At 51.1% G+C, this 20,317-nt stretch overlaps 1 protein-coding gene across 1 annotated transcript; it reads right to left on the bottom strand.

Annotated features, from left to right (window-relative positions):
- Positions 1-4,768: 4,768 nt before the first annotated feature.
- Positions 4,769-18,438, bottom strand: ABHD17A (abhydrolase domain containing 17A, depalmitoylase). The gene is made up of 5 exons (XM_035119279.3): positions 18,054-18,438; positions 14,313-14,871; positions 10,076-10,270; positions 6,986-7,165; positions 4,769-5,961 (listed from the first exon to the last, which is right to left on the bottom strand). Exons 2-5 carry the CDS (start codon positions 14,624-14,626, stop codon positions 5,736-5,738), a joined length of 915 nt encoding a protein of 304 aa, XP_034975170.1. The 5' UTR covers positions 14,627-14,871; positions 18,054-18,438; the 3' UTR covers positions 4,769-5,735.
- Between the last annotated feature and the right edge of the window lie 1,879 nt (positions 18,439-20,317).

Genomic DNA, 20,317 nt, shown 5'->3' with positions numbered 1-20,317 from the left:
GGGGGCGAGGGGGGGGCTCCTTGGTGATGTTTGATCCCATGACCAGGATAAAAGGGGTCTCATGACTCCCTTCTACCAGACCTAACTTCTCAAAGGGCCTATTCTTCTTCTCCCTGACCTTCCGCTCAGCTGGGCAACTTATCCATCAAGCGAGGGGCGTTGATCCTCTTAGAACAGGAACAGGGGGACCTGAATCCCCCCCGCCCTGGATGCTTTTGGACTCCCAGCTCCCCAAAGCGCTGGTCAGCATGCCCAGTGGTCACAGATGACCCGTGTGTGTGTGTGTGTGTTGAGGCCCACAACTTGTGGAGGGGTGCAGGTTCTCCACGTCGTTGCTATATATACCAGGACATTCGCAGGGAAACCTAAAAGCTCATTTACAAAGCTATTGTACTGATCTAGTCCAACCTCCTGCAATGCAGGAATACGGGGATTGAACTTGCAAACTTGGCATTATCAGCTCCACATTCTTAATATAATAATAAAATGCTTGTTTGCAAAGCTATTGTACTACCAACCTTACTGTATGCTTGTGAAACGTGGACCACTTATAAACGCCACCTCCAACTCCTCAAAAGATTCAATCAACAGGGTCTCCGAAAATTTTTACACATCACTTGGGAAGACAGGCGAACTAATATCAGTGTACTGGAAGAAGCAAAGATCTCCAGTGTTGAAGCAATGATTCTTCAACATCAACTTCGTTGGACTGGTCATGTTGTGTGGATGCCTGATGATCGTCTTCCAAAGCAACTACTCTATTCCAAACTTAAAAATGGAAAGCGTAATGCTGGCGGTCAACAAAAGGGGTTCAAAGACACTTTCAAGGCAAGTCTTTAAAAATGTAGTATAAACACTGACAACTGGGGAACACTGGCCTGCGAGCACTCCAAATGGAGAACAGCCTTTACCAAAAGTGTTATGGGCTTTGCCAACCCTCGAATCCATACCCTCCCAACATTTCTCCAGTGAAAATAGGGATGTCTTATTCCATCATCATCAACAACATTTTGATATTTATACCCTGCCCACCCGACTGGGTTGCCCCAACCACTCTGGGCAGCTTCCAACATATGTAAAAACATTATGTCCCAGTACATTTCCGAGCACAGTTCAAAGTGTTGGTGGGTGCTGACCTTTAAAGCCCTAAACGGCCTGGGTCCAGTATCCCTGAAGGATCGTCTCCACCCCCATCGTTCTGCCCGGACACTGAGGTCCAGCTCCGAGGGCCTTCTGGCATTTCCCTCACTGTGAGAAGTGAGATTACAGGGAACCAGGCAGAGGGCCTTCTCGGTGGTGACGCCCACCCTGTGGAATGCCCTCCCATCAGATGTCAAAGAGGAAAACAGCTACCAGATTTTTAGAAGGCATCTGAAGGCAGCCCTGTTTAGGTAGGCTTTTAATGTTTAATAGATTGCTTTATTTCATTTTTCTGTTGGAAGCCGCCCAGAGTGGCTGGGGAAACCCAGCCAGATGGGCGGGGTATAAATAATAAATTATTATTATTATTATTAAACAAACAAACAAACCTTCCCCATAAAGGGCTGCCTTCAGATGTCTCCTAAAGATTGTATAGTTACTTATCTCCTTGGCTCGCTAACCTCCAACATTTCTGCGATGAAAAAGGGGGCTGATGGGTGAGGCATAGTCAATTATGGTGAATCATCTACAGTACAGCCCTGGTGTTTGTTTGTTTGTTTTAAAGAAGCCCCTCCAAAGGGACAGGACGATGCACCCCTGGGGTTTCCTGCTATGCGAAAGCTATTTTTATATTTATACGTTGGAAGTTTTTTTTAATATAAAGTCATATATACAGTCTGGTTATGTTCACTGCGGGTTGCGAACATCACGGGTTACGAACCTGCCGAACCCAGAAGTGCCGTAACGGGTTACTTCCGGGTTCGGCAATTCGCGCATGCGCAGATGCACCGAATGACATCACGCGCATGGGCAGAAGCGCCGGATTGCGGGGCGAGCATGCGCAGATTCGGCACTTCAGGTTGCGTACTGCTCTGGATGCGAACGGGGCTCCAGAACGGATCCCCGTTCGCATCCAGAGGTACCACTCTATGCTGGAAGTCGCCCAGAATGACTGGGGCAAACCAATCATATGGGCAGCGTACAAACAAATTTATTTATTTATTCATTTATTATTATTAGGAAAGCCAACACCCCCCACTATTACTCTGCCCTCCCCAATTACCTACAAACTTCAGACACACCCCAGATGCCCTCCTGCCTCTCTCTCCAGCAGGAAGTGGACAGCTCTTAAGAGGGGAAAGAAACAGTTTTCTCTCATAGGATTAATTCTGCCCCAGCCTGTTCCAGCCGCTTTGTTAATCGGAGGCTGTTGGGGACAACTGCGTGCCACAGAAGGAGGCGGGGGGGGGGGGAGAACCCACGAAATTGGCCTCCTGCTTGGGTCAGATTTTGCAGGGGTGGTTTTGAAAGAAAAAAAACACGAGGCTTATTTGGAGGGACTGGAAAATGGCCACTGTGTGCCCCCCCCCGATCCCCCTCTTCCTTCTCCTCATCTATCATGCCTTCCATTTGCACACACAGCCCACTCTCTAACCTCCTGAGCTGCATGCTGGAAACCTAGCGCTGCCGTCACGACGACCCTGCAAGGTGGGGTGGGGGGGTACCTGCCTTGCCCAAGGTCCCCCAGCGAACTTTGCAGGCGCCTTTAATCCAGGCCTGCAAAGTCCCATGGACAGGGAAGCCGCTTCAGCCCCGGGGGCCACATTCCCCTTCTGGGTGACTTTTTGGGGCCGCATTGAAAAGTGGGCGGAGCGGCGCCTGTAAATTATACGGGGGTTCAATATGCAAATCCCTCTTTGTCCTCCATCCGAAAAAGAAACATTCATCAGAGTTCGAGGCAAACACCGCAGTTCTCTCGGCCGAATCTACCTCGCAGGGTTGTTGGGGAGGCAGAAAACCACGTGTACTGCCTCGAGCTCCTTGGGGTTGGGGGGGTAAATTAAATTCAGAAATTAAAAAATGAACACAGTATGACTGCATCAAACGTAAGGGCTCGGCTCCAGGGGTTCTGCGTAGTAACGAAAATCGCGTATGCCCAAACCTTTGAAACCGCCCCATGAGGTCCAGCTCTGAGGGCCTTCTGGCGATTCCCTCTCTGCAGGGAACCAGGCAGAGGGCCTTCTTGGTGGTGGCGCCCGCCCTATGGAACGCCCTCCCGCCAGATGTCAAGGAGATATACAACTAACTGACTTTTAGAAGACATCTGAAGGCAGCCCTGTTTAGGGGTTTTTTAAAATGCTTAATGCTGTATTGTGTTTTTAATATTCGGTTGGGAGCCGCCCAGAGTGGCTCAGGAGACCCAGCCAGATGGGCGGGGTATAAATAATAAATTATTATTATGGCTAGTAGGTTAGTTGTTGGCAGAATCCCTGTATTCCCAATGTCCATGTGCCAATGAGTCTCCCCCCTCACCCCCACCCCCCAAGCAAGGCTGATAAGCCTAAAATGCTTTCCCCCTGCTGGTTAAACCCCAAGCAGACCAGCCGCAAAAAGAGCTTCTAAGCCAGGCTTCCTCAACCTCGGCCCTCCAGATGTTTTTGGCCTACAACTCCCATGATCCCTAGCTAGCAGGACCAGTGGTCAGGGATGATGGGAATTGTAGTCTCAAAACATCTGGAGGGCCACAGTTGAGGAAGCCTGCTCTAAGCTCTCTACCTCACTTGGGTTTAAACTTGCACTTTCAACCCACCCACCTTCAAGAAAGAAGTGCTGTTTTGGGGGGACAGGGGGAAGACAGGTGTGACGGACTCTCTGGTCCTGAATGGGGTAACTGTGCCCCCGAAGGACCAGGTGTGCAGCCTGGGGGTCATTTTGGACTCATCGCTGTCCATGGAGACGCAGGTCAGTTCTGTGTCCAGGGCAGCTGTCTACCAGCTCCATCTGGTACGCAGGATGAGACCCTCCCTGCCCGTAGACTGTCTGGCCAGAGTGGTGCATGCTCTGGTTATCTCCCGCTTGGACTACTGCCATGCGCTCTACGTGGGGCTGCCTTTGAAGGTGACTCGGAAACTGCAACTAATCCAGAACGCAGCTGCCAGGCTGGTGACTGGGAGCGGCCACCGAGACCATGTAACACCAGTCCCGAAAGACCTCCATTGGCTCCCAGGACGTTTCCGAGCACAATTCAAAGGGTTGGTGCTGACTTTTAAAGCCCTAAACAGCCCAGTATCCCTGAAGGAGTGTCTCCACCCCGGACACCAGAATCCTCCGCCAAGGGCCTTCTGGCGGTCCCCTCCCTGCAAGAAGCGAGGTTACAGAGAACCAGGCAGAGGGCCTTCTCGGTGGTGGCGCCTGCCCTGTGGAATGCCCTCCCAGAAGATGTCAAGGCAATAAACAACTGACTTTTTGAAGACACCTGAAGGCAGCCCTGTTTAGGGAAGTTTTCAATGGTTGATGTTTTTGTATGTTTTTGTATATGCAGGAAGTTGCACAGATTTGCCTGGGGAAACCTAGTCAGATGGATGGAATATGAAGAATAAATTTATCATTATTAACTGCCATGAATGTTAAGATGAGTTTCCTAGCAACATCTCCTTGCAAGGAACAGGCAAGGGACTCCGCTGGCCCTGATCCATCGCAGGAGATGTAGCAAAGAGCGTTATGAGATGGTGCAGATCTTACAGGAGAGAGGAATGTGGAATTTTCCCCGGGTACCCCAACACACCCAGTTCCAGCCGTGCCCTCGAACCCCGCAAGATACACCCAATAACATTTCTCGGGAAACAAATCTGGGTCTTCCAAACTTTTATTCCTCTTTGTTTCAAAAAACGAACGGGTGGGAGGCTTCCCCCAAACTCATTCTCCTCCCCCCCCCCCGGCAAATACACACGAAAAAAAATTCCCTGCGTTACTTGGAATTAAGTGAAATCTGGCTCAAACACATGGGGGTATTCGGATACGGCAGGGATATTCAAACAATAGGATTCGGGAGTTTGCGGACGGAACAGGCAAGCTGTCTCTCTGACTCCCGCCAACCTGCTTAATCCTGGCCTGTGTGGATCAGACGGGTTTTACTCCACAACCAGGGTCCTCCCCAGAGTGTCCTGGCGAAAACTCCAGGGCGCCACCCGCCGCAGCTCAGGAGAATCTGTAATGGAGGTCCTCCAGCCTCTAGGTGGCGCTGTGCAACAGGCAGCGGAGGCGGACCGGACCGTTTTGGCAGTCATGCATTTTGGCGCCCTACCCAACCCTGTGTCCTCGGGGCAGAGCCGGGGATATGCCGCCCCACCCTCCCCCTCCCCCCAAGGCTTATTGCTATCTCTGGGACCCGCTGAGAGTTACGAAAAGGAGGATCCGAGAAAATGGGATGTCATGGTGGCAGCGCAGTCTCGATGGAGGTGTCGTCGACGTATTTTGTTTAAAAAAAGGACAGCGATGTGCGGAAACGACTAGTCTGCAGGCACCGCGCAGAGAGGGGCGGCTCAGCGCATTGCCGGGGTGGGAGGCGTCACGGTCAGAGATGGCAGCGAGGGGCGAACGAGCGGCTCCCGGTGTCGGAGTAAATGCCCCCAAGAGAGACCCAAGACTGGCGCCCCTCTGTAACCGAGGACTCCTCTCCCGCTTTGGTGGGCAAGGGGACTGGTGCTCGTAACACTGTCCTAAAGCCGCGAGTCCCTCGCCATCCTCCTTGCCGGCCCCCGAACTGAGGCGCGCGTGGCGCCGGAGGAAAGAGCGAGAAACGAGACGGGCGGTTGTCAGTTGTTCTGGCTGGCCAGGTCGTGCGAAATGAACTTGCGCAGGCGCTCCAGGTACTGGCTGTACAGTTCGATGTCGTTGTGGCCGGCCCCCTCGACCCAGAGCGGCTCGACGGCCTTCGGGCAGCGCTCGTACAGGGCCAAGCCGTGGGAGAAGTCAATGACCTCATCCTCCGTGCCGTGGATGAAGAGGACTGGGGAGGTGATCCGGGAGACTTTGTCGATGCTGTGGAAGAGGAAAACAACATGAGTTATTGCCTTGATGCACCCCGTAACATTAACTAAAAGGTAAAGGTAAAGGGACCCCTGACCATTAGGTCCAGTCGTGACCGACTCTGGGGTTGCGCGCTCATCTCGCATTATTGGCCGAGGGAGCCGGCGTATAGCTTCCAGGTCATGTGGCCAGCATGACAAAGCTGCTTCTGGAGAACCAGAGCAGCACATGGAAACGCCGTTTACCTTCCCGCTGTAGCGGTTCCTATTTATCTACTTGCATTTTGACGTGCTTTTGAACTGCTAGGTTGGCAGGAGCTGGGACCGAGCAACGGGAGCTCACCCCGTCACAGGGATTCGAACTGCCGACCTTCTGATCAGCAAGCCCTAGGCTCAGTGGTTTAACCACAGCGCCACCTGGGTCCCTGTAACATTAACTATGGTTTTCTAAACCACAGGTTTTTAAACCATAGCATTTTTTAAAAGCATGGTTTTAAAACCATACCTTGGTGTTTTTTAAACCACGGTTTTTTAAAACTGAGTTCCAGATGAAACAAGGCCCTGATTATTACAATTTTTTTTAATCTTCCCACCTACGAACCTGCCCAGGTTTTGTGATCTTCAGAGGAAGCCATTGAAGCTCCTGCCGGCTTCACAGGCACCCTTGGTGAGATTACGGAACAGGGCCTTCTCAGTGCTGGCTCCTCCCAGACTTTGCAACTCCTTCCCTAGAGAAGCCAACTGGCTCCCTCCTTGTCCTTCCACCCAGAAGGCTTTCGGGGAATGGCTCCTTTTAAATCCATTTAAAGAGTGCTCTTTTTACTATTCCTATTTTAACACATCCGGTTTTTGCTTTTTTAACATTTTTAAAATTCCATTAAAGTTTAATGACTTTTCAACCTAGCCCTGTTGTTCTAATTTGCTTCATTTTGGACTGGACTGCGAGTGTGATGTCCGGTGGGAAACAGGCCCTGCCTCTGGCAGTAGAGAATCACCCAGCCCCAAATCCCAGGTGGAGACCCTCTCAGCTGCCTTACTTGGGGAAAGCGTCGAAACAGTAGGTCTTCTTGGTTTCCGGGAAGGCGACGCGCATCCCCGAAGTGAGCGGCGAGTGCAAGATGACCGCCGCGCACTCATAGCGAGAGGCCAGGTCGACTGTGGGCACCGTCCCAATGCTCTGCCCGTACAAGATGATGTTCTCAGGACTGATCCCGTATCTGGGAGGTAGGCAAAGAAGGGGAGAGAGAGAGAGAGAGAGCAAAGCCAACTTCAGTTTCAATAATAATAATAATAATAATAATAATAATAATAATAATTACTGAACACACTCCTGAACGGGGCAACTGCGCCTCTGAAGGACCAGGTGCACAGCCTGGGAGTCATTTTGGACTCGTCGCTGGCCATGGAGGTACACAGATGGAGCAGATTTATTCAGGAGCCAAGGTACCGCTGTAATCAGATTCAAGCTCCAATTGGGGCTCAAATCTCTACTCCGTGATGCAGCTGGCGGGGTGCCCTTGGGAGTCATTCGCAGCCTACCTCGCAGGGTCGTTGTAGGGATTAACTGAGGAGGGGGGGTGAACCATGGACTCGGGAGAAAAAGACAGGAGATGAACACAATAAATGTGCTCTTCTTAAAAAAGCTGGAGGGGCCACACCCGTTCCAAACATTTTGAGTATCTTTTGGAGGTTGGAGGATGGATGGCGGCTAACAGAATGAGGTTGAATCCTGACAAGACAGAAGTACTGTTTTTGGGGGACAGGGGGCGGGCCTGTGGGGGGGACTCCCTGGTCCTGAATGGCGTCACTGTGCCCCTGAAGGACCAGGTGCGCAGCCTGGGAGTCATTTTGGACTCACAGCTGTCCATGGAGGTGCAGGTCCATTCTGTGTCCGGGGCAGCTGTCTACCAGCTCCATCTGGTACGCAGGATGAGACCATCCCTGCCTGCGGACTGTCTCGCCAGAGTGGTGCATGCTCTGGTTATCTCCCGCTTGGACTACTGCCATGCGCTCTACGTAGGGCTGCCTTTGAAGGTGACCCGGAAACTGCAACTAATCCAGAATGCGGCAGCTAGACTGGGGACTGGGAGTGGAGACCATATAACACCGGTCCTGAAAGACCGACATTGGCTCCCAGGACGTTTCCGAGCACAATTCAAAGTGTTGGTGCTGACCTTGAAAGCCCTAAACGGCCTCGACCCAGTATACCTGAAGGAGCGTCTCCACCCCCATCGTCCAGCCCGGACACGGAGGTCCAGATCTGAGGGCCTTCTGGCTGTTCCCTCTCTGCAAGAAGCGAGGTTGCAGGGAACCAGGCAGAGGGCCTTCTCGGTAATGGCGCTCTCCCAGTGGAAAGCCCTCTCTTCAGATGCCAAGGAGATAAAGAACTGCACAACTTTAAGAAGACATCTTAAGCCATCCCTGCATTGGGAAGTTTTCAATGTTTGATGTTTTATTAAGTTTTTACATATGCTGTCAGCCACACAGAGTGGCAGACAGACAGGGTACAATAATAATATACAGAAACATAATAAAACATCAAAACATCAAAAATTTCCCTAAACAGGGCTGCCTTCAGACGTCTTCTAAAAGTCAGGTAGTTGTTTATCTCCTTGACATCTGACAGGAGGGTGTTCCACAGGCGGGCACCACCACTGAGAAGGCCCTGTGCCTGGTTCCCTGTAACCTCGCTTCTCACAGGGAGGGAACCGCCAGAAGGCCCTCAGAGGAGGACCTCTGTGTCCGGGCAGAACGATGGGGGCGGAGACGCTCCTTCAGGGATACTGGGCTGTTTAGGGCTACTGTTTAGGGCAGGCACCCCCAAACTTCGGCCCTCCAGATGTTTTGGACTACAATTCCCATCACCCCTTACCACTCGTCCTGTTAGATAGGGATCATGGGAGTTGTAGGCCAAAACATCTGGAGGGCCGCAGTTTGGGGGTGCCTGGTTTAGGGTTTAGTTTTTAGGGCTGTTGAGAGCCAGCGTGTTGCAGTGGTTAAGAGCGGTAGACTCATAATCTGGGGAACCGAGTTCGCGTCCCCGCTCCTCCACATGCAGCTGCTGGGTGACCTTGGGCTAGTCACATTTCTCTGTAGTCTCTCAGCCCCACCCACCTCACAGAGTGTTTGTTGTGGGTGAGGAAGGGAAAGGAGAATGTTAGCGGCTTTGAAACTCCTTTGGGTAGTGATAAAGCGGGATATCAAATCCAAACTCTTCTTCTTCTTTCAAGGTCAGCACCAACACTTTGAATTGTGCTCGGAACTGGGAGCCAATGTCGGTCTTTCAGGACCAGTGTTATGTGGTCTTGGTGGCCGCTCCCAGTCCCCAGTCTAGCTGCCGCATTCTGGATTAGTTGCCGTTTCTGAATCACCTTCAAAGGGAGCCCCACGGAGAGTGCATTGCAGTAGTGCAAGCAGGAGATAACCAGGGCATGCTGCGAGCGCATTTCCATTCCAAGATGCTGCAAGCCCATTTCAAGGTAGATTTCACCGGCTTTGCCTGTTTATAAAAGAAGTCGGGCTTGCTGCATGAGTTCCTGCCCATTCGTGTAGACAATACTGAGCTGGAGGGAATAATGGGATGATGATACAGTATGTTGTACCATAATAATAAAGGTAAAAGACCCCTGGACGGTCAGGTCCAGTCAAAGGCGACTCTGGGGTTGTGGCGCGCATCTCACTATCAGGCCGAGGGAGCCGGCGTTTGTCCGCATACAGCTTTCCGGGTCATGTGGCCAGCAGGACTAAGCAGCTTCTGACACATGATAGAAACCAGAGTGCTGAAGAAGTGTGCATGCACACGAAAGCTCATACCTATGACAAACTTAGTTGGTCTCTAAGGTGCTTCTGGAAGGAATTATTATTATTATTATTATTTTGTTCAGAGTGCCTGGAAACGCTGTTTACCTTTCCGCGGCAGCGGTACCTATTTATCTACTTGTGCTGGCGTGCTTTCGAACTGCTAGGTTGGCAGGAGCTGGGACCGAGCAACGGGAGCTCACCCCGTCGTGGGGATTTGAACCGCCGACCTTCCGATCGGCAGGCCCAAGAGGTTTGGTGCTTTAGACCACTGCAGAATGGCGAGCTACCAACTGACTTAAACGGGGCACCCTCCCCTCCAAGCTCACCGGGTGCGCAGCGCCTGCCAGGCTGCGTCGACGTCGGCGTACAGATTCTTCTCGGAGGGCTTCCCCGTGCTGACGCCGTACCCCGAGTAGTCGTAGGAGAAGATGTTGCAGCTGATGCGGGTGCCCAGGCTGATGTAGAAGCTGCACATCTGGCCCAGGTCCACAGCGTTGCCGTGTGAGAACAAGACAGTGAACCTGCGAGGGGAGGAAGGAGAGTCAGAAGGGAATGTCATAGAATCCTAGAGTTGGAAGAGACCACGAGGGCCATCCAGTCCAACCCCTTGCCAAGCAGGAAACACCATCAAAGCATTCCTGACATATGCCTGTCAAGCCTCTGCTTAAAGACCTCCAAAGAAGGAGACTCCACCACACTCCTTGGCAGCAAGTTCCACTGCCCAACAGCTCTTACTGTCAGGAAGTTCTTCCTAATGTTGAGGTGGAATCTTCTTTCTTGTAGTTTGAATCCATTGCTCCGTGTCCGCTTCTCTGGAGCAGCAGAAAACAACCTTTCTCCCTCCTCCATATGACATGCTTTCATATATTTGAACATGGCTATCATATCACCCCTTAACCTTCTCTTCTCCAGGCTAAACATACCCGGCTCCCTAAGCCGTTCCTCATAAGGCATTGTTTCCAGGCCTTTGACTATTTTGGTTGCCCTCTTCTGGACACGTTCCAGCTTGTCAGTATCCTTCTTGAACTGTGGTGCCCAGAACTGGACACAGTACAGTACTCCAGGTGAGGTCTGACCAGAGCAGAATCCAGTGGTACTATTACTTCCCTTGATGTCCTTCATGTGCAGGGCCGGATTGAGGTCTGATGAGGCCAAGGTGGCTTGCAGGTCGTAGAATTGTAGAGTGGGGAAGGGAACCCCAGGGGTCATCCAGACCAACCCACTGAAATGCAGGAATCTCAGCTAAAGCCAAGGCCGGATTTAGGTCTGATGAGGCCCTAAGCTCAGGTAATGGGGCCCTTTATAGGCCCAGCAACAAACGGTCGCTGTTTTTTTGTGTTGAATATATGCTGTATGGTCATTTATAGACCTAATAGGTATCTAAAGCCATTTGCACATGCAGAATGTAGGCACCCTATATATAGAAAGGAGCAAACCAGGGATATTATAGGGAGCAGGCTAGCAGGCGGGGCCCATGACTTACATCTTAGGAGACGACACCACACAAAACACTCTTGCTGTATGTAGGTTTTATTTTATTGGTTTTTTATCTTATATTTTGGAAATGTACAGCCAGTGTTGGGGCCCTAAGCTACAGCTTGTTTAGCTCATATGTAAATCCGGCACTGTTCGTGCGTCCCCTTCCTTGAGAGGTCCGGAGGGAGGCAACACGAGAGCAGGGCCTTTTCTGCAGCGGCTCCCGGTCTGTGGAATGCTCTCCCTGGGGAAGTTCGCCTAGCACCTTCATAAGACACCTTAGGTGCCAGGGAAATTTATTCCTTTTTAACCAGGCCTTTGGTTGACCTTATTGACATTCTATGCCCTCTTAAAATGTGTGGTTTTCTCTTTTTTTGGGGGGGGGGGTTGTTGTTTCTATTTTTATTATTATGTATTTTCTGGTTTTATAAATTGATTTTATTCTGTGAACCACCCAGAAACCCACCCAGAAACCCCCAGGTATAGGGGCGGTATATTATTATTATTATTTTTATTATTATTATTATTATTATTAACCCAAAGGGTCATCCCAGCCAACACCCTGCAATGCTTGCTTTCGCTTATATTATATCGTACTTTTTGCACGTTCCCACCCCCTTTCTCTCTCTCTTTTCGCACACTCTTCTCCTTTTTGCAATTCCTTTCTTTCACCACATTCTTCTTTTACAAATGAAAAAAACCTTTCAACAGAACAGGGGTCAGCAAACTTTTTCAGCAGGGGGTCGGTCCGCTGTCCCTCAGACCTTGTGGGGCGCCAGACTATATTTTTTGGGGGGGGGGGAATGAACGAATTCCCATGTCCCAGAAATAACACAGAGATGCATTTTCCATAAAAGCACACATTCTACTCATGTAACAACACGCAGATTCCCGGACCATCCGTGGGCCAGATTGAAAAGGCAATTGGGCCGGATCCGGCCCCTGGGCCTTAGTTTGCCTACCCATGCGAAACAATATTGTTACAAAACCGCAGGAAAAAAAAAACCCTGCAATTTTTGCACGTTCTTTCCCCCTTTCTATCTTTCTCTTTTACTCGGTTTCCCACATCCGTTAATTTTTGTCTAGTCCTTTCTTTCATCGCATCCTTCCTTTGTGAATGAAAACCTTTCGATAAAATGGCATTTTCTCTAAACCAGTATACTCCAAATGCTGCCCGAGACTTGCTTCACCAACTTCCCCACACCGAATGTCGAAGGAGGGCCCCCCCCCACAGATGTTCCCCGCCCCCTTGCTAACCGATAGCCTGCGTAAAACGCCGGCCTACCTTACAGGGCTGTTGAGAGCGTTGTGCTCCAAACACTCTGAATATTCTGGAAGAGGTGCGCAGTCATTTCAATCGCGAAAAAGATTCCTCTTTCTCTCCTCTACCCCCCCCACCTCGCAAAAAATGGCTTAACAGTTTCAATCAATCAATCATTATTGGGATCAAAGACCAGACAGCAGAATTAACAGCAGCAACATATACTACATCAGCCCCCCAGATCCTCAAAAATTAATGAAAAGCATTAAAAAAAATACTCAATTAACTGAGGTTCTGCCTCCCCAGCAGAAGGACCCTCTTTTTGGGGGGGCATTTTTTTACCTGTAATCTCCCACAAAAAGCTCAACAACATTTTGGAGGGCGCTCCCCCAACTTTTGGGGCAAGCTCAACAACTTTTTTGGGGGGGGGGCGCTCTAACAAAATTCCTGGTATGGCTGCTGTAGACGAAACGGAAAACTCCCTATAAATTGATTGCGTTGTAAAAATAGCACTTCCTTCCACTAAAAATCTAAGTCCCGGAGTTTAAAACCAGCGGCTCTCCATCAACCATCGCTGTCACCACAGCCTGTCTTGTCCTCGTCGCCATAAAGCAGAGTTATTTCACAGCAGGCCTGGCAATATTCAGGTCCTTTGCCAACAAGGAGGTCTTGTTTTTAACAGTTTGCAGCAATCCCTGGTATCCTGGTATCAGTTGCAAAGCGGACAGGAAATTCCAAACCGGGGTAACGCCCTCATCCGCAGCGGAAACAGCTGTGGCGCTAACATCTGTCTTGTTGCTCTTTCCTGGCCACTGCCCACTCTTCCTTCTCCACAGCAGGAGCCGGCAAAATCTCCTCCAAGACCCAGATTTCAACACACACACCCCAATACGGCAATGCTGCCTCCCTTCTGCCAATTAATAATAATAAGAATTTATTATTTATACCTTGCCCATCTGGCTGGGTTTCCCCAGCCACTCTGGGTGTCTCCCAACAGAATATTAAACAGAATAAAACTTCAAACATTAAACACTTCCCTAAACAGGACTGCCTTCAGATGTCTTCTAAAAGTCAGATAGTTGTTTATTTCCTTGACATCTGATGGGAGGGAGTTCCACAGGGCGGGAAAAAAGAGAGAGCGGGATATAGAGGGCCTTCTCGGTGGTGGCGCCTGCCCTGTGGAACGCCCTCCTGTCAGATGTCAAGGCAATAAGCAACTTTCTTACTTTTAGAAGACATCTGAAGGCAGCCCTGTACAGGGAATGCTGGACGCTGTATTGTGTTTTTAATATTCGGTTGGGAGCCACCCAGAGTGGCTGGGGAGGCCCGGCCAGATGGGTGGGGTGTAAGAAATAAAATTATTGTTAATTATTATTAGAATATTTAGAAAGCGCAATGAGGCGATTCGGAAGTCAAAAATATGTTTGATGTTAGATCATGGGTAGGCAAACTAAGGCCTGGGGGCCGGATCCGGCCCAATCGCCTTCTAAATCCAGCACACAGACCGGGAATCAGCGTGTTTTTACATGAGTCGAATGTGTGCTTTTATTTAAAATGCATCTCTGGGTTATTTGTGGGGCATAGGATAAAATATAGTCCGGCCCCCCACAAGGTCTGAGGGACAGTGGACTGGCCCCCTGCTGAAAAAGTTTGAGGCCTCTGTGTAAGACAATGTGTAGTCCATTAATGTTTAGTTGTCATTGTGGTATTGTTTTTGTCTGTGTTGTCTGTTTTGCAGTAAAGATAATACTGTAATACGTAATTTGGCGGCGAACAAATTACAAGCGAAACGGAATGGAATAAACGGCACCCCGAAGTTGGCTCACCTGGCGCCAGGTACACACCGGACGTACATGCAGCCCACACGATTCCCCCGGCTGCTCTTGGTCAGGAACACCTCGATGGTGTCCAGTTCCCGCTGGGCATACTGGAAATCGGCTCGGTCCGCCAGGTGGAGCTTCCAGCGGTTCATGGCTCCCCCTCGGGGGGAGGCGGTGCCGGAGCCCCCCACGGGGTCCGGCTCGGGGACGATGGTGTATGTGGGCTCAGGGGGCAAGAAGGCCAGCTTGGCGGCGATGCGCCCGGGGCAGGGCGGGCAGCAGAAAAGGCAGCAGAGTTCGCTGACTGTTAGGCCGTTCATGGTGGCCGGCGGGGCAGGAATATGGTTTTTTTTTGGGGGGGGGGGACACCTGCAGGAGTCCCGGGCCGGAGGAAAACAGGGTAGCCGAGAGCGCTTAGGGAAACGTTTTAGCCTCCCACCGGACGGACGGAGCCTTTATGACATGCCCACTCCGAAGAACTATGAGAGGGTTCTCCCGCATTCCGGCGGAGGGGGGCCGCGTTCCAAAGTCTCCTGGCTGAGCCTCTGCTTCTCTCTGCAGAGTCCTAAAAATAAAAAGAGAGAGAGAGGAAAAAATGGGGAGCGGGGGGGGGGGGAACAACCACAGTTTTAATGGGGTACGGATTTTTTTCTTGCATTGCACTAGGCCAGGCATAGGCAAACTTGGCCCTCCAGATGTTTTGGGACTACAACTCCCATCATCCTTAGCTAACAGGACCAGTGGTCTGGGATGATGGGAGTTGTAGTCCCAAAACAGCTGGAGGGCCGAGTTTGCCTATGCCTGCACTAGGCGATTCCTACTCTACGATTCTGTGATTCTACGAGTTGCACAGCTGCTTCCATTGCGGAGACTGTAAACGTTTGCTCCCAAACCGTCCCTATTTCTGGGCGGGCATTCAGGTGAGAGGGGTGTTATTGGGTGCTTCTTCTTTTTATTATCATAGAATCACAGGATGCTACGGTTAGCAGGGCTCCCGTGGGTCATCTAGCGCAACCCCGTGCAATGCAGGGAGTCTGTGCGCAGCTGTCCCTGGCCGGGGTAAAAAATGACCAGCCTTCTGGCTAACAGCCAGATGGACTGTTTTATGTATGTTGTAGACATTTTTATCTTGCCATTTTTGTGCTGTGAACCGTCTTAAGATCTACGGGTGGCGTACGAATTAAAATAATAACTGCAGAATTGGAGAGTCGTAGACGTGGGGCATCTCATTGCGTTCCTCCGCTTCGCTCGCCAACTTCACTTCACGACATCCGTTTGGGCACCAGTACGGGAAAAAACCTTCGGCCTCACACTGCAAATGCTTCTGGCAAACCCTTCCTATTGCTAGGGCTGGATGATATACACAGTGGTACCTTGGTTCTCGAATGTAATCCGTTCCGGAAGTCCGTTCGACTCCCGGAACCGTTCGAAAACCACGGTGCAGCTTCCGACTGGCTGCGGGAGATTCCTGCACTCAGGAAACACCATCAGGAAACACCATCAAAGCATTCTTGACATATGCCTGTCAAGCCTCTGCTTAAAGACCTCCAAAGAAGGAGACTCCACCACACTTCTTGGCAGCAAATTCCACTGCTGAAAAGCTCTTACTGTCAGGAAGTGCTTTGTAATGTTTAGGTAGAATCTTCTTTCTTGTAGTTTGAATCCATGGAAAAGCAGCTCTATCCTTATTTCAGACATTGCGATATATCGGGGTGGTGAAAACCAGGTATCGCCCAGCCCTCCCTATTGCTACTGTGTCTCGCACTTGCGGCCTGCATTGCTCTCTAAGAGTTTACGTTCCCAAGCCCCATTCTACAACCTTGCGGAGCTCTAACGGCATGTGTTTGTTTTTTAAAACAAAACTGCCCCCGGAAGCTGCAGACATGCTCTGGAGCTCGGTGAGTAAGGGAGATGTCGGAGCCAAGTGTCCCACATGATTCACTGCGGAGCAAAGCAGAAAGACCCACAAGAGTCACACCCCACAGCCACACGAAAGGCTTCTTGCAGAAGCGATGAAGTCAGCTTCCACAGCTATACAGAGCGCCAAACACTGTCTGGCACGCACAAAGGACCAGCCCCAAATAGCTCTGGGATGGCTCAGTCTAAAACTGGGTGGAGATTGGGTGGCAATTACAGCCAACGCCCGTCCTACTCGCGAGTAGACCCAACTGGAATTAATGGAGTCTATGAACTTGCGCCCACAGTGGTGCCTTGGTCGTCAAACGCCTTGGTGCTCAAAACAACTTGGAACCCAAACACTGAAAACCTGGAAGCAAGTGTTCTGGTTTGCAAACTTTTTTCGGAAGCCAAACGTGCTCCGTTTCGAGTGTTAAGCTTCCGTGTTCTGAGTGTTACACTGACGTCTGTCTGTTTTTGCTATTTATTTTGCGTTTCTGTTTTTGTGACTGTGTGGAACCCAGTTCAGCTACCGATGGATTGACTGCGTGACTGCAGCACACTGTTTAGTGCTTTCATTTTATGGATCAATGGTCTCGTTAGATAGTAAAATCCATGTAAAATTGCTGTTTAAAAAGTCCGGAATGGATTAATCCGTTTTGCAAGACTTTCTACGGGAAAGCACGCCTTGGTTTTGGAACGGACTTCCGGAACAGATTAGGTTTGAGAACCAAGGTACCACAGTATATAGATATATACACAGACATTTTCCGCAGTCCAGGGCAGAGTCAGCCAAGCATACTCCCCTAACTACAAATTCCCAAAAATATATATATAAACATTAATAAATCATCACTGCAGAGCCGTCTGTGGATTGGACAAGGTTGGTTTTTTTTTTAACAGGATGCACAGCCCTGTCAAACGGTGTGCCATGGAAAAACAATAATGACGTCACCGGCTGCTGCCTGCCTTTTAAACACACACAGCTACCGGTAAGTATTCAACTTGGCCAGATGTATCTCTGGGGGGGGGGGAAGGAGGTGGGGCACGTAACTCAGGAGGGAGGGGGGGGGGCTGACTTCAGAGTAAACAGGTAAGGCTGCAGACACTCACACCCGGACTGCTCTACTGTGTGCGCGCTCTGGAAAGGGTCGAAGTTTGCAGAACAACTCCCCCCCCCAATACACACGCAAATGGAGAGAACGCAAACAAGTTCCCAACTAGGTCCTCCTCCTCAGAGGAGACCTACTGAAATCAATGGGCCCCTCGGCGGGTTTACCAGTGCTGTGGCACCTGGTAGACAAACCGCCCCACATCTTGGTGCTCCGCAAAAAAAATGGGGGGGGGGACGTTGAGAAGATTTAAGAAGGCGACCTCCCAGGTTCAGTCTCGAAGCCCCTGGAGAGCCGCTGCCAGCCAGTTCGGCAATACTGAGGGAGATGGGCCCACTCCGCAAGTCAGCTTGGCAGCCTTCTGATTAAAATCCACGCTAGCCTTGAGGACTAGCATCATGTTCTGGACTGGAGGACGGCACCTCCAGGAAAGGCTGGTGGGGGGAAAAGAGAGAGCCCGTTCCTTGCCCGAAACCCTGCCGGTTCGCGTCGGCAACAGCGCGCTCTGTTAGGGACTCGCGAGGAGGTCCCTAAAGGCAGCGCATCTCGGGGGAGAAGGGAGGCCGAAGGCGCACCGATAATCTTCACTCCTAGGGGAGGGAGGCGCGCGCGCAAAGCGAAAGGAAACTCAACCCGGATCGGGCTCGCCGCCACGGACTCCCCTCCCTGCACCCTCCCGTCTCTATCCGCCGCGGAATCCTAAGGACAAGTGACGCCCCCTCCTCGCCCGGATAATCACCCTCGCCGCCGGGCGTCCCTCTCCAAGTCCTGACGGGGGTCTCTCCAAAGCGCGCTTTGGCGCACGGCAGCTGGCGTCTGTTGTGCGTCTCTCTCTCTCTCTCTCTCTCTCTCTCCCTCCGTCTGGCTTCCTCCCTCCTCTCCCGGCAGCAGCTGCTCGGATCTAGCCTCCCAGCACCAGCCAGGCCCCGATCCGCCGCCTCCGGCCCCCCGCCCGGCCGCTGCAACCGGCCCCCGCCGCCGCGCTCCGCATTACGCGCCCGGGGCCTGGAACTTGGAGACGCGGCTGGCGCTGGCTCGCTGCTCGTCTGCGCCTCCCCTTCGGCGCCTCCTGCTCCTCCTCCCGAGGAGGCGGATGTGACAGCAGCGACAGCCGCACTGGAAATGACGACGGAGCGGCAGGAGGAGCCGGAGGTGGAGCAAGGCCTCCTCCGCCCGGCACGGGAGCAAACTGTTGCCACGCTGGGAAAAGGCTGCCCGAAGCGCCTTGCCGCGCATGAGGGGGCCCGATGCGCCTCTTCGTGAGTCATTTTCTCGCGGGGAAAGGCCCAAGAGAGGAGCATCCCCAGGAACGATTCTTTGCATGACTCTCTGGAGAGCCGCTGCGTGTGGGCAGTTGGTCTGACTCCGTATAAGGCAGATTTCCTGTGCGTCTCTGTATGAGTCACATCTCTTTTCTTCTCTTTTCTTTCCCCATTATCCTGGACAGGGGGGCGACGGTTAATCCCAGACCCTCCGAGTGTCCCTGTTTTCCAGGAGCAGTCCCAGATTTACTGAAGTCAACCCGGTTTCTGATTTGATCCCAGAATGTCCTGGTTTTCCTACGAAAAAACTAACCTTTAGAAGACATCTGAAGGCAGCCCTGTTTGGGATGGTTTTTTTTAAAAAGTTTAATGTTCCGTGATGATTTTATGTATGTTGGAAGCTGCCCAGAGTAGCTGCAGCAACCCAATTGGATGGGCAGGGTATAAATAATAAAAATTATTATCCTTATCCATATTATTATGGGATAGGGCATCCCTATTTTCATCAGAGAAATGTCGGAGGGTATGTTAGATTCTGCCATGTTGCTACCGGTAAATCAGATGTACCTGTTGCAACTCTGCATGAGTCACTGCACGTTGTACCTGCATCTGAGTGTGTGCGCATACATTTAGGGCTATTTTGAGGGCTATACAGTGGTACCTCCGGTTACGAACTTAATCCGTCCCAGAGGTCCATTTGTAACCCGAAAACGCTCGTGGCATGAGGCGCGCTTTCACTCATGGTGCCTCCCACTGCTGCCGGCACACGACTGGAAACGATGCCTTATGAGGCCTGGAAACTATGCCTTATGAGGAACGGCTTAGGGAGCTGGGTATGTTTAGCCTGGAGAAGAGAAGGTTAAGGGGTGATATGATAGCCATGTACAAATATATAAAAGGATGTCATATAGAGGAGGGAGAAAGGTTGTTTTGTGCTGCTCCAGAGAAGCGGACACGGAGCAATGGATTCAAACTACAAGAAAGAAGATTCCACCTAAACATTAGGAAGAACTTCCTGACACTAAGAGCTGTTGGGCAGTGGAATTTGCTACCAAGGAGTGTGGTGGGGTCTCCTTCTTTGGAGGTCTTTAAGCAGAGGCTTGACAGGCATATATCCAGAATGCTTTGATGGTGTTTCCTGCTCGGCAGGGGGTTGGACTGGATGGCCCTTGTGGTCTCTTCCAACTCTATGATTCTATGACTTCCGCTCACATCCCTGGGGCAAAGTTCGCAACAAGGGGCATCTACTTCCGGGTTAGCGGAGCTCGTAACCCTCAGCGTTCGCAAGGAGGACGGTACATAACACGAGGTTCCACTGTACAGTACAACCTTTAGAAGACATCTGAAGGCAACCGCTGTATAGGGAAGCCTTTTAATGTGTATTATTATGTTTTTTATATATTTGTAGGAAGCTGCCTCCTAGAGCGGCTGAGGTTTAGCCGGGATCTCCTTTTTCTGTAACTGGAAGCCATGGGTTCGAGTCCTACCCTCCAGAGCAGGAGAAAACGAGCTCGTTCCACCTTCCAGGTGACAGTCCTTCAGATGCTTGAGACAGCTATCCTATTTCTTTTTTCCCCTTTGTGCCTGCCTGACAGGCGGCAATCCAGCCGGTGAAGCTTTTGGCCCTTCTTTGCTTTTGAAAACGAGGGCAAAACACTAACCCTGTTTGGGCAGCAGATGGCGATAGTGGACCACAATTGCACCTGCCTGGGTTTAACTCTTGTAAAATAGATAGAGATAG

Source organism: Zootoca vivipara, chromosome 6 (assembly GCF_965207765.1).
Source record: "Zootoca vivipara chromosome 6, rZooViv2.hap1.1, whole genome shotgun sequence".
NCBI lineage: Eukaryota > Metazoa > Chordata > Lepidosauria > Squamata > Lacertidae > Zootoca > Zootoca vivipara.
This window is presented reverse-complemented; position numbering and strand designations above follow the sequence as displayed.

What these genes read in the sequence shown, in the direction of transcription:
- ABHD17A (XM_035119279.3), bottom strand. Translation starts at nt 14,626, where the DNA reads ATGAACGGCCTAACAGTCAGCGAACTCTGCTGCCTTTTCTGCTGCCCG. An exon ending in TGGCAGGCGCTGCGCACCCG is followed by an intron (nt 7,166 to 10,075) that starts GTGAGCTTGGAG and finishes CCTACCTCCCAG; the next exon opens with ATACGGGATCAGTCCTGAGA. An exon ending in TGTTTCGACGCTTTCCCCAA is followed by an intron (nt 5,962 to 6,985) that starts GTAAGGCAGCTG and finishes CCTCTTCCACAG; the next exon opens with CATCGACAAAGTCTCCCGGA.